The 13,170-nt window shown below is 53.1% G+C and overlaps 1 protein-coding gene across 3 annotated transcripts in view; it reads right to left on the bottom strand.

Annotated features, from left to right (window-relative positions):
- Positions 1-896: 896 nt before the first annotated feature.
- LOC146205403 (protein tiptop-like) overlaps positions 897-13,170 on the bottom strand; it is a 431,831-nt gene continuing 419,557 nt past the window's right edge. For all 3 annotated transcript variants that reach the window (XM_084590060.1, XM_084590059.1, XM_084590058.1), the window contains exon 2: positions 897-4,698. In XM_084590060.1, the coding sequence (XP_084446186.1) occupies positions 1,844-4,698 (2,855 nt within the window). In that variant the 3' untranslated portion in view covers positions 897-1,843. The remainder of the gene's footprint in view (positions 4,699-13,170) is intronic.

The following is a 13,170-nucleotide window of genomic DNA, read 5'->3' on the forward strand; positions in this document are numbered from 1 at the left end:
GAAATTTCCTTATTATCCGCGTAAACGTATCTGGGGAAGGGCGGCTCTTGCCGTTGCGGCGCGCGCGGTCCAAGTCTGCGCAAATCTACGTGCCGGATACATAATAGAAAAGATGCTGCCTGCCAACAGGCAGCTCGACCGCGGTCTCGTGGACGAGTTTTCACCTACCGCACTGACACCCCAAGTGAAAATACATGGCAGCGCGGCACCATTCCCGGAATCTTGCACGCGACAACAGCTCTCACCGGTTATTGCGTCGTTTCAATCTCGCCGGCTCGCGTGCCGCATTGCAGTTTTCAAATTACGATCCCCGGTTCTTGTTCGCTCTCTTGCGGGACCTAGATGACGGCCTCCCGTGCGCGCGCCCCTCGCGGTCCCCGCACAGCAATCGGCCCAGTGCTTAGGCGCGCTGCTGTTTTTCCCCTCGAATGACCCGCGGCGAAACACTATAACAAAGCTCGCTGATCCTTTGCAGCAACGGCCCCTGCTGGCATGGCGAACTTTAGCGACACTGAAAGACAAACAGAAAGAGCGGCAAGAGAGGGAAAGAGGCCGCCCCGCTGCTTCGAGCTGGGGAGGCCGAGATTTCCCGCACTCTCGCCGAGTGATAATGTGTTCAGACTGCGCACAGGCCTATCGACGCGCGCATCTTTGGTTGTTAAGACGTCCGTGGAACAGCAACCAGTCGCAGAGGGCCCTTTTGTGCCATCTGTGAGCAACCAACTGAAGCCATCCCAATGAAGAGATTCGCAAACGCTTTGCGTTTTCAATACAAACGTGAGCATCAGCGTGCATGAGGATAAAAGCAACTGCCTGAAACCGACGATCCATTCTTCGTAATCACACTTAACTATAGTACAATATATGCATGTAGGACTTGAAACCCCACGAACGAAAAAAAAAAAAAAGGAAAGAAATGTCGCTTCTATGTACACGTATAAAGGCATTTCCCACCCGCGCAAGCACTACAACATCGACTGACCGCTAACTCGCGCAGTTCTTTTGAAGAACTCAGGGAATAAACACAGCATCACAAGGTTTGATATGGAACACCGAGGTGCACTGCTGCAGGTATGTGGTCACAAACAAGGGCTGTCGCTTGGAATAATCGCTTCTTGTCGCTACTACTTCTTTGAAACACCGGACAAGACGCGCAACATAGAAAACAACCTCTGAGCTACCGCAGTCCCGCCCTCCTGCCACTGCTCTGTGGACACACAGAGGTGACGCGACCTTGGCAAAGAAACAACACAGCCTTTCAACGCCATTGCTCATGCGTCAAATGCCTTATTGCAAACACTGAAAATTTTCTACCTTCCATGGATATGTAATCAATGACAAGAGTGAGCTCCAAAAAAAAAAAAAAAAAAAGAACGGAAAGAAGACGAGGGGGCGTACATCGCGGCACGTTCATAAATTAAGGAATGTTGGTTCTGGCGCACACATTAAGGTAAGCCAGCCAATGCCTTCCAACCGCCACCTCGTGACTGCTACCGGCGCGTGGAATTCTGTTCTGCTTGAGCATTGCCACTCTGTGGATTGCCGGGCGACTAGCGTCTCCCAGCCTGAACACTTGGTTGCGGGCAGCCCCATTAAGGTCAGTTAAGTAACGGTCGCCCAGATCTGTAAGTGAAGACCCGATCGCCGGAGGCGGCGGAGGCAGGCATAGGCTGGCCATGCTCACACGATTCACTCAAAGAGCACAAGTCTTGAGTCCACAGACTGTCATCATCACAAACGGGGTTCGAAGAACGAGGTGTCGAAAGAATGAGAATCACATGGAAAGATTGCTCCGTGTCCCAGCTTGGCGAGCCACACAACTGTCCGGCCGAGTCCCTGGGGGTCACACGTACTTACTGGACAACTGCTTCGCCAGTTCCGTGTACTTGAGAAACTTGGAGTGCGGGCTCTCCTCGGCGGGCGCCGCCGGCGAGCTGGCCGGCGAGGCGGCAGGAGAGCCAGCCACCGGCCCATGGCTGCCGGCGGCCGGCGGCACCTCCTTGGGTCCTGCGGGCTCCTTGGCCTTCCAGGTGGGCGAGTCACCGGGCTGCGGCGGCGCCGCAGACCCATCCTTGATAAAGTGCATCTTGGAGAGGTGGTGCCGGTAGGCGCCCTTTGAGACGAAATGCGTGTCGCAAAACGCGCACTTCATGAGAGAGTCCGAGGTGGCCGCGTCGTTGCAGGCCCAGCTGAACGCCAGGATGGAGCCAGGGCTGGCCGCCTGCGGTGCGTTGGCGCGCGACAGGTGCGCGTCCGTCTTGTCCAGCAGTTTCTGCAGCTCCTTGAGCGGATGGTCCGAGACCGCGTCGCCTTCGCCATTATGTTGGCCGCGCCTGGGGCGCGACGAGACCGCTGCTCGCGGGCTTTGCTTGGCCTTGGGAGACGTCGTCTTCATCTCGGCCAGCGGTGTGTCGCAAGATGAGGATGACGAAAGGTCGTCCGTGTCCGGCCCGCCGCGCTCGGACGACCGCCGAGAGGGCAGCCCATCCGCGATTACCAGGTCGTCTGCGCCCGGCGAGCTGGCCCTCGTCGACACGGACTCCGCGGGCGACCGAGGCTGGCTCAGGCGCTCCGGGTCAAGCACGGGCGGCTCTGCGTCCTTGTCTGGCGAAGACACGCCGCTGCGCGGCGAAGCGTGGTTCGCAGCCGTCTCTTCGGATGGACATGGCGACGCAAGGCCCCCTGTCAGCCGTGGCGAATGGCCGGCCGACTTGATGGCCCCGTAACGTGGAGAGCCCGCGGGATGCCACGGAGGGTAGACTTCCTCGTCGATGCCAAGTCGCTGCAATATCCCAGCCGAAGTGGGCCCTCCGCGCTTGCCCTTGCTATCGAAACTCTTCTCGATGAGTCTTTCGATGGCGTTGAGGACCGATGTCGACGACGATGACGTCGAATTGGGCCTCTTCTCCGACTCGGTGGAGGCCGCGCGATCGGGTTCAGCAGACTGGGGACGCGGCGACTCCAACGGCGGCGGTGGAGGCGGTGGTGTGTCATCCTCGGCGCTTTTGCGTGACTCGTTGGAAGAGCAAGGCTCGGGTCGAGCTTGCTGCTGCAACGCGGTCTTGAGCAACTGCTGCGAGCGGCTGCAGCTTTTGATGTGCTGGACAAAGTCTTTGGCGTCCACCTTTTCGGCGCACTCTTCGCAGGCAATTTTGCCGTCGGACTCAGCAGCGCCTAGCGGGCTTGGCGACGTTTGATTGCTCGGTGCTCCAGAACGTGCCGTCATCTCCATACGTTCCAGTTCGAGCAGCTTACGCACAGGCAGCGACTTCTTGCGTCGCTCACGCGTTTGTCGTCGCCGCCCACCACCCTCTGTGATGGACCGCAGAATATGTTCCTTGTAGTGAGAGTTCTTGACCATGTGATAACTCAGTTCTTTCAGGGAGCCGAAGGCCTGGTCGCATACTTTACACGTGAGTACCGCGTTGACTTGCGACTGGTTGGCAAGCTTGTCCTCCGGAGTCCGCCATGAGATAATCTGCTCTTGGCTGATGATGTTTGTGTAGTGCTGCGTGACCCTCATGTGCGTTGTCATGTCGGCAAGCGACTTGAACGACTGTCCGCACCACATGCACTTGAGGATCTGCCTCGTCTGTTCAGCGCCTTTTCCTAGCCAGACGTCCTGACCACGAACCAGTTTGCGAGGTAGGGGCACGCCGTCTTTCGTGGTTGCGCCAGAGGCGCCTGGCGGTGTAGCTGTAAGCTTTGGCGGAGGAGGAGTGGTGTGGCCTGCTGCTGCGGGCGGCGGTGGCGGCGCGGCAGCGTGCATCCCAGCCATTCCGCAGCGCGGCGACTGCTTCATGTGCAACGTCATATCCGCCAGTGACTGAAAGGACTCCTTGCACCAAACACACGTGAAGACGTCCTTGGTCTGCTCGCCGCTCCGACTTATCCATTGGCTTTGCCACGGATTCTGCCGGTTCGAAGCTGGCCGGAAGGCGTCTCCCTTGGTCTTCTCAGGGAACGTCATCTTCATTGCGGGACCCGCTGGGTGGCTCAGTTCGGACGAGGTGCTTCGTTCTCGTTTCACCTTGCCGTTCCATGAATGGTGCTGGTGGTGTGGCTCGGAGCCGATCGTCCTAGCGCTCAGCCCTACCGGCGCTGAAGATGACGGAATTCGAGCTCCAAGCCAGGGCCCTCCTGGTATCGCTTCTAGCCGACCCAGTTTCGCAGGTTTGTGTTCGTGCGGTACAGTTCGCGCTCTCCGCCGGGACACCGACAGGTCGAGAGGCGAATCGGTTGTGGCGCCGTTGGCCGCGGAGCCTTCTGCAGCCGCCATGTCTTCATCCCCGGACTCGGCCACGTCGCTTCCCGACGGCTTCTTCAGGCTAAAGTCGAGCGGAGCGTCCTCTTCCGCGCCGACCTCTTCGTCTTCGTCCTCTTCTTCCTTCTTAACGACGACCATTGGCGCAAGGATCGGCGGTGCCTCATCGCGCGCTGGGGTGCTGGTCTTCCGTGGCGGCTCCTCCGGCTCCTCCTTGAGCGCCAACGGCTCGTCAACCGGCTCTTCATCTTGCATGGGTGAGAAGGGTGCCTTGGGCGTCGCCGCCGAAGCACGCTCGCTGTCCACCGGTGAAGACCGCGGCTCGGCAGGAGGCGTCTCGGCTGGCGGCGACGTGCTTCGCGTGTCGCTTGTCACCGAGCCGTCCTCCTTGGCCTCGTCGGCAGGGGCGTCTGCTTTCGCTTCGCCTTCCTCCCCTGCGAACAAACAAAACAGAGAAGAGAGGGTCACTCGACGCGCCCACGGGCAGACCCATAACGACGGCAGCCAGAAATAACTGAGATGCAGAGCAAGAGAGGCGTCGCTCAACAAAAACGCTTAACAAACTAATCCACATTTCGTGTGCCCCCACCTAGGTAAATCGTTCATACTACGAAGTAACAGCACAACTCACGAGATTAAATCGGTATTTCTGGGCACTAATGATGGGGCACAAATTTGTCATGAAAGCAGGAATTAGCGGGTGGCACACTTGATAACAAGCGACTATGGCGAAAAATGCTAGCTTTTCGGTTTTACTTAAATAACTTAAGGAAAGTAAGAGACGCTGCAAAACGTAGAAATGTGTGGCAGCAGCAGCACACTAAAGTTCGCCTGTGCAGTGTTACTCTTCATTTAATTATCCCGCCTCCCGCATTTGACGGCAAGCACCGGTAAATAAACTCGTGGGTTATTCTCAGCTCACTGTACACACAGATAATCACTGCGCACGCTTATCTTGCACGGCTTGAGGACAGCTCAAGTGCCGAGAGAGAAAAAACGCCGCAGGTCCCTTTCGCTTTCGACTCGACGCCAACTGTAAGCCGCACTTAGATCTCCTCGCGAAAAAAAGAGTGAAAAAGGAGTGTCTCTCGCGAGCGCGACGAGCGTGTCGAGCAGGCGCGCGCTGGCGTCGTTCTTCGCTCCTGTCTCCGTCAAGTATCAACCGACGCAGAGGCTGCCATGATAGATGGCCCGCGCTTGCGGAAGCCAGGTGCTGCTGTTGGCTGCGAGCGAGCGTGGCTGTTGTTCGCCGCTGCGCGTACCTGCTCCGGCGTCGACCGTTTTGCGCCTCGCGAGGACGCCCATGATGTATGCCATACACGCCGATGACACTGCACTGGGGACGAGTAAAATTTCGGCCGCGCACACAGTGGCTGTGTGCGGGGCCTTTTCGCAAAGGCGCACACGTCAAAGTTCCGAGGCGCAGTTACCGAACTACGTATAGCCTCAGTCGAGATAAAGGCGTCGGAAAACTAACTTTTACTAAATGCACGGACAAACGACGCAGTCTGCAGCAAAAACGTCACGAGGCGCTGACGAAGAAACACGAAGTGGAGACTGCGCCGCATTTGAAACTGGACTGACACACAACTGTGACAGGAAACAAGGCCTGAAACAGGAACGGAAACGAAAAATGAGAGGGCAAGCCGGTGTCGCTCGTTAGTTGCACAACGCAAGCAGTGAAAGAAAACCGCTTCCTCTCGCCTGTACATTTAATTCCGCGGATCGTCATTACCTTCAACGATGCGCCACCACGATCAACGCAGCTGCTCGAAAGCCTGAGGGCTGAACAACAGGGGTAGGTGTACTCTCCGCAGCGCCGGCATGGAGCAAACAAACCAATTCTAAACTGTGGGGTTCACAATAAAACAAATTAAGGTAAATTAAAAAAAAATAAGCAGTGCAAACGATGGTTTCGAGCTGTTCTTCAACGCGAAACCCTTTTAACTATTACAACGCCAAATGTTTCCCGTTTTCCTAGTACTGTACTATATTACGAACATGACCTGCGCATTATTTCGGCTCCATACTTGATGATAAACTTCCCTCAGCTCAACTCCTCATCGTGACTTTTCTCAGCTCACTTATTTTCTATAAAGTGACACCCTTTGCCAGAAGTTTAAGACCGGGTCTTTAGAAGCCGTGTAGTGGTGCTTTGGCAACATCCGCGGAATTTCTTACCACTCGAGGGTTAAAGATGAAAGTCCCTTTCACCTTCAAGAGTTTTGGAACGCTTGGGACTGGACAACGACCCGTGCTCTGCACGGCCCAGAACCAGAACCTCGTAAGCTCTGAACTTTTGACAAAGGCAGTACATGCAAGAAGTTACTTTGCTCCCTTCATTACGTTTGGTTCACTTCCTTTGCGGTGCGAGGCGGGCCTGTAATACGACGCGGTGGTTACAAAGCGCGACGAATATCGTACAGAGACGACCTTCCCTATGCACTCCAATTCGTCGGCCAGGCTTTAAACGCTTAATTACGCACATCGCGTGAACTCGGTACCTTAATTTCGGGTACACCGTTCGTCGTCTTTGTTCTGAGCGGCTTCAGCCGACAGCAACACGCGAAAGAAATGCAATTTTCTAAGGTTCCTTTTCCGTTTCACCTCATACTGCACAACTCGTGTTTCCGATACCTGATATTTCACGTGAGCACTTGGTTAACGACATTGTATAGGTTCGTTTGATTCGGCTGCACTCTCTGCACCAGTTCCGTAAAGCTCTGTGGCGGTGTCGCAAGCGTGCAGCGCCGGTTCCATCAGTTCAAGTGCAGCATACACCGGCTGCTTCCTAAACAAATGGTACAGTGCAGGCCAGGCCGTCTGCTAGCTTTGGCGTCCCCAGCAAGCTCCTGTCGGCTGTATGCGACTAGCGTCAACCAGCGCCAACGTCCCGGTTAACTTGATGAATTTTCAAATAGCACATATGACAACGAAGTTTTGCCATTAGCCAGCCGCGATGATTTTGGCTCGTGCATTGTGATAAACGGCAAAAAAAAATATTCTACTAGTCAAAGAGAACACGATCGAGTTCGTCAAGAAAACGGCTACGCGTACTTCACACACTTGGTAGACACGGTTTGAAGTACACTTCGTCGTTTCTTTGGCGAACACGGGCACCGTTCTCGTTGACGAGGGGCATAACTGCAGGGTCGCTTCACTTTAATCGCAACACGCAAGCTGTCGTCTGCTTTCACGCGACGGCTGCAGTTGCACCATTTCGGTACCGACCGTTCAGGTGGTGCACAGTTTTGCTGAACATTTCGCGAACTCGACCTGCACGACGTCTGCATTTTTTTAAACGAACCGTGTGGAGCAGAGGGCGCCACGTTGTACCGCTGAAACGAATCGCGAAGTGCAGCACCACGTGAACCAGTTCACGTAGTGCAGGCGAATCGAACGGAGCTTATTTTTAGTGCGCGAGCGTTAAGACTTCCCCTCAGCTGAAAAGCCGCTGTCTGTGCTGCATCTGTGACGCTGAAAGAAGTAAAACAAATATGGCTGCGATTGGATTTCGGTCCCGCGGCGGCGCGAATAGATTAGCATCGCTGGCCACTGCTCGAAACCAGTACGCCGCCGTGTTTAACTGCCACTCTCGCACTATAGCTCACTATACTCGCCCTGTGCACTGCATGCCTTCGTCTTTATCTACTTCCGGTGGAGCAATTGCCGGCAGAATAAGCAAGGCTAATCCCACCTGTAGCATACAACAGCTCAACTTCATCAACTTCCACCCATGCGCAATGGAACCAGAACACACCGCTATCGCACTGCTGCCCTCTTAAGGCGCGTTAAGCAGTCACAAAATTTATTTGTGCGCTATCGTTAAGGTGCCTTAACACCGATTTCGCCGATATTTGCCTGAAGCCTGACCTCGAAGCCCTAGCCTCGAACCGAAAGCAAGGAGAAACGTGACGTCCTATACACACATATCTCGCACCTGGCCAACTAAATCAGCTGTAATATTTCGCTCGCGTCCAGAAAGTTAAATGTGCCCACCACGATGAACTTGAACATCTTTGGTGTAGGCGAGGAGAGTCAGTTTTTTAATATAGCGGAAGTAAAGTGGTAAGCCTTTTACAGCAGTGAACTGCCGGGTTAGTTGACACTGTAGATGCAATGTGATAGCGTTCTTCTGCTTCTCTTATTTTGGCCACGTGCCGTTGCGCTGTAGTGTTATGACCATAAATGACCAGTCTTGAAGGCGATACATCTTCTCCGAGCACACAGGATAAGCTGGATTAACCATTCACACCACGCATAAGACCAAAGGCCCAGACGAATGCAGAAACAGTAGGGAGCGTGTAAAAAAGATACCGAAATTTATGCCCTATGGACTTCCTCTGGATTGCTAGCTTAGCCCGCTACAGCTACTACACAAGGTCCACACCACACGGTGCCGAACGAGAGGTTTATCGGCGACAATATAGAGCTTTGTAATAAGGCTCCCAATACTGGGATTCCTTGGTCACGCTTCGTTTCATGCGTCGTCTGCATCACCCATATCCAGTATACGTTGTTACGAGAGCCGGCCGGGTACAGTTGCGATTCGCATTTTTATGCAGTCGTTGCGTTGTGCGGATGACGCAAAATTTGAGGGGTCTACAGTGAGTGTTGGTCTTCACTATTGCGCGTTTAGTCTATTCGGTATAGCGTCGTAAGCAGTTTCAGAAGCCCGCGACAGCTGGTGGCGGCCCGGCGCAACGCGAGATCGTCTGCTCGCTTTGTTCTTCGCGGCGCTAGAGGCGCATGCTCAATCATGCTGCACCAAGCACAAATCGAGCTCTATGTACTTCAAGGAATGGTAATTAAGAACTATAGGAACGAGTTAGTCACAACTAATGGGCAAGCATGGTACAACGGTGACTGTTCACCTTCAAATACATATAGCAGTGAAGGGACCTTGAGTGAGGCCCGGCACTGAATATTGGAGGCATGACCGATGAGCAGCGACCGATGTCGTCTGGCGGTTCTTCAGACTGTGAATTAGAGGGAACCCTCTACACAACTACTGCTCAAATCCTCCGCCTCCACTGTGAACCTGAATGACCGCAGGCTATACGTGAACAGCTACGAAGTTCGTTTCCTCTTTCGCAAGGTAAATGCGCAAGGTTTCACCTGCCTCAGCAACGCTAGTTTGGACGTCGCGCTTAGATGGCGTGAACGCGTGAGTGTGAATGAATGTTTCACCAAAGCGGCATTAACCTGCACATAATAGCATACTGTCCTGTTTGCGCGCTGTGCGCAGTAATAAAACAGGTGCCTTGAACCATTTACCTTTACAGATTTAACCAGATTGCGCTTCATTACGCGCATAGCCAATGCTGTGTACAGTGAAAGAATTCCCAGGACAGCATGCCCGCAGTTGTAGCGCTTTTATATGACATAGCACAGCCTATGACAGCGATAAGTACACTGTGAAAAATTGTTTTATTTAGATTGAAACCTCACGGGTAACTTATTTCCAGCCACTTTCTGTGATTCTTAGAACAGATACCTTGGCAAACAAAACAGAAAAATCGTAACGTTGAATCCATGTGTTGAATTACGGAATTAATCTACGCGCAGTTAGTACACCAGCCAACTCGACGAACAAATGCGACCTAAGTTGCGTTGAGACACAGGCATGGAGTAATGACATTATCAATGTTCTAAGAGAACTTGAAGGCACGGTCTGCTTTTTCAGGTATCATCTCAGCGCATATAACAAACACTGAAATGACACAGGACAGACGCCAATCATGTGTCCTTCCTTCTGTGTTTGTCTGTCATATGCGACGATTCCGCACTTCGCACAGTCACAGCACGGTATTCACACGTGGCTGCTCCCAGTTTATATACCCCAGTTCTTGCACTCGCTAGCCGCGCTCGCCCATTTATTCCAGTTATTTTACTTCCTTTCGGCCGCAGTGACATCGTAACCAATTTTAGGTTAAGCTCGTGACAGCTGTGATTATAGAAACCATATTAGTGCTGCACTGTTTGTCCGATATGGAACTGTTTGCATGGATGCACAGGGTGCAGTTGTTAAGGTTTAAAGCCTCGTATTCACAATAAGAAAAAAAAAAAAAACGTGGACTAATTATGGACGAATCATTCGTGTTCCGCTTTATAGCACATGTCGTGACCTATTACGGACGATTCCGCCACAAAATTAATTTTACGATGTAAACATAGTCAAACTGGAACAACGGGATGACTTGAGGGTGGTTGTGAAATCATTCCTTCAGTGCTGACAAAGGCAAAGAAAAAGCGACCAGCCGATGAACGCCGGAGTTTTCGGTTACGGGGCACGACAAAGCCGTGTACCAGGAGCTCCCGCTTATTCAGAAACCTGGGACCTTTTCTTCGAATGAGGTATTCAATGCATTTGTTTCGCATACTGCTTAATATCACATTAGTCGATATATCCGCAGATCTTCCCTCGGCGGGCTCCTAGGATTTTGGTAGTAATTTCCAAGAACGCGGCCCATTGCTTTTCTATGGCAGTCTGACTAATGGCGATTTCCACTGGTCGATCTGAGTTGGGCGCCCGAGCCGACCTAAAGCGCTACAGAGCGAATCAGCCTTGGTCGACCAGCGGAACGTGTAGAGCGCGCGGCGGAAGTAAAGCTGAGCCGGTTTCGAAAGTTGTAGCCGCATCCAAGCGCCAAAATGTTTGCGGTTGATAAATAGACAGGAGTGCGACCCTCAACAACTTGCTTTCTCATTTTTTTAACGCTGCAGACGTTTTTCGATAGACGCACTTCGACATATTCGCGCAAAAAACGATGACATCCAGCGTCCTCTGCCGATGTCGCTGAAACGGTCAAAAACAGCCAAAAGAATCCAGCAGCATCCGGAAGTGACCGCGTCAGCGACTAGGACTTCCGGCGAGATCCGACTTCGGTCGGCGGATCGAGCTGGAGCGTCCCGAGTTGCCCCAAACGACCAGCGGAATACGCGCAACCTATCTTGGTCGACCAGTGGAAATCTAAATCGTCGTCCCGGAGCTAGAAAACGTGCTCCGTAGCGACCAGTGGAAATCGTCATTAGTGAAGTGAAATTCTGCTCCCTTAAAGTAGAGTACAGTAAACAGTATCTTACAATATTCCACAGTTGCCTCAAAATTATTTAAAAAAAACGCGCCCCATTGGTTTTCTATGGCAGCTTTAAATCGCCGCGAGCACAGGAAAAGCTTTAAAGCAAAGTTTTTCCACGTATCGGAAACTCAGTTGACAATTCCCATCAACATGTGCAAAACTGCATCTCATAATATCCCACAGTAAATGTCTCGCATTAAAAGCATCCCCGACTTGGCACACAGCTCCTGCTCTAAAACGGACGGCATGAAGGCAGTGAAATCAATCGCCTACAATCACCGCGATCTATCAAGGAAGATAGAAGAATAGAACAGGATCGAAGGAAAAGAATTTATACAGCAGACCGCCTCGCGAGTTGTATACTTGGCCACCTATTTCGTTGAAGCTTCACTCTCTTTTTCAACTACTACTCGACGCCACTCCAGCAGGTAGTACGCAGAGACATCACGGCTGACGCAACAACGTGCTGTCACCGGCTATGGTCCCAAAGGCAGTGGCGACCAGTGGCAAAGAGGCGAAGGAATCAATTCGGGAAATATAGTGGTCAGGAAATACGACCCCTGGAAAAAAAATATCCAGCGCCGCGTAGAGGCGCAAAAGCCCCAAGGCCTAACTACAGCTACTCGTTGAACGCATGAGCTCCAGTCGTGGATGACGGATGCATGCATGAGCTTTATTTGCTAATCGGGTGGGGATGTCTCCAACGCAGCATTGTGCCTATTTCAGCGCACGAAAGAATAGCCCAGTGTTTCCCTACGGCTTACAGTTCTTTCTACCATCAGCACTTCTGCCTCTTCGCCGATGAAGACACCCGTTAGTCCTTGAATCCATACGCCAGCCGAGTGAGTGCACGACGTGCCGTGTTTCAAACTCGACGGCACTGCTGTACTGCGCTGCAGGTTTGAACAGAAGCGATTTTGCTGTCTTTTGTGCTCTCTGCCACTATGCCACCACAGGAGAGGGAAGATCAGGTTGACCTTCAAGATGTGCCTCACTGTTGTGATGTTGAAGCGGGGCGGGGCGAACCCTCCCTCTACATCCACCCCACCCAGAATTTGCGATGAAATACCGAACCAGTAGCCAGCGTACAGCGGTGGACATAAGACCTCCCCGGTGGAAATGCTCAGCTCTAACTAACAGTAGTATGCCGCACTTGCGGTGTCGAGAGAAGCAAAGGAACACGGGAGCGCAAGCGGTTGATATTACCGCTATGAGAGATGCGTGGAGAGGTACAGCTTTCCACGTACACCGTCAGCCTCGTGGTCTTGTATAATAATTCGTGCGTCTATGCACCCGGGTATCAAATCAAAACGCAAGTGCGACAGCTCGGAAGCGAGCTACACTGGGGCGCTTAACAGCAGAAGCAGCAGTGCCAGCAGCAGTATGCATGGCCCACATTCATGTCGGTTTCGTGCCTGGAAAGGTCGACGCGGCCTTCGAAACAAGGCTGCCAGGCGCAGCTGCTACCCGAGGGCAGGAAAGCAGCCTCGCGCCCGCCGCCGGCCCTCATCCGCGGCTGCCATGCCCGTGGAAACAACGCAACTGTAGAACACGGGCGGTTAACGCGCCTCACGCCCAGAGCACCTCAGAAGAATGCCGCGGGGAGGCAGGGCTAACTCGAGCGCAAGCCCCGTCGCATTGCCTCCCACCTTACCGGCCACCGCCAGTGGCCAGAGCTATGCAATGGCTCCAGACATAAAGAGTTCGATTCTCGCAGCCGTTACATCCTTCTTAGCGCCGTTTCGAGACGCCTTATCGTTTGCGAGATGACTAACCAGAATTAACAGCCATCGCATCCGTGTCTATTAAACCGTAGAAGATCAG

Source organism: Amblyomma maculatum, chromosome 1, assembly GCF_055883805.1.
Source record: "Amblyomma maculatum isolate TAMU_Amacu chromosome 1, ASM5588380v1, whole genome shotgun sequence".
NCBI lineage: Eukaryota > Metazoa > Arthropoda > Arachnida > Ixodida > Ixodidae > Amblyomma > Amblyomma maculatum.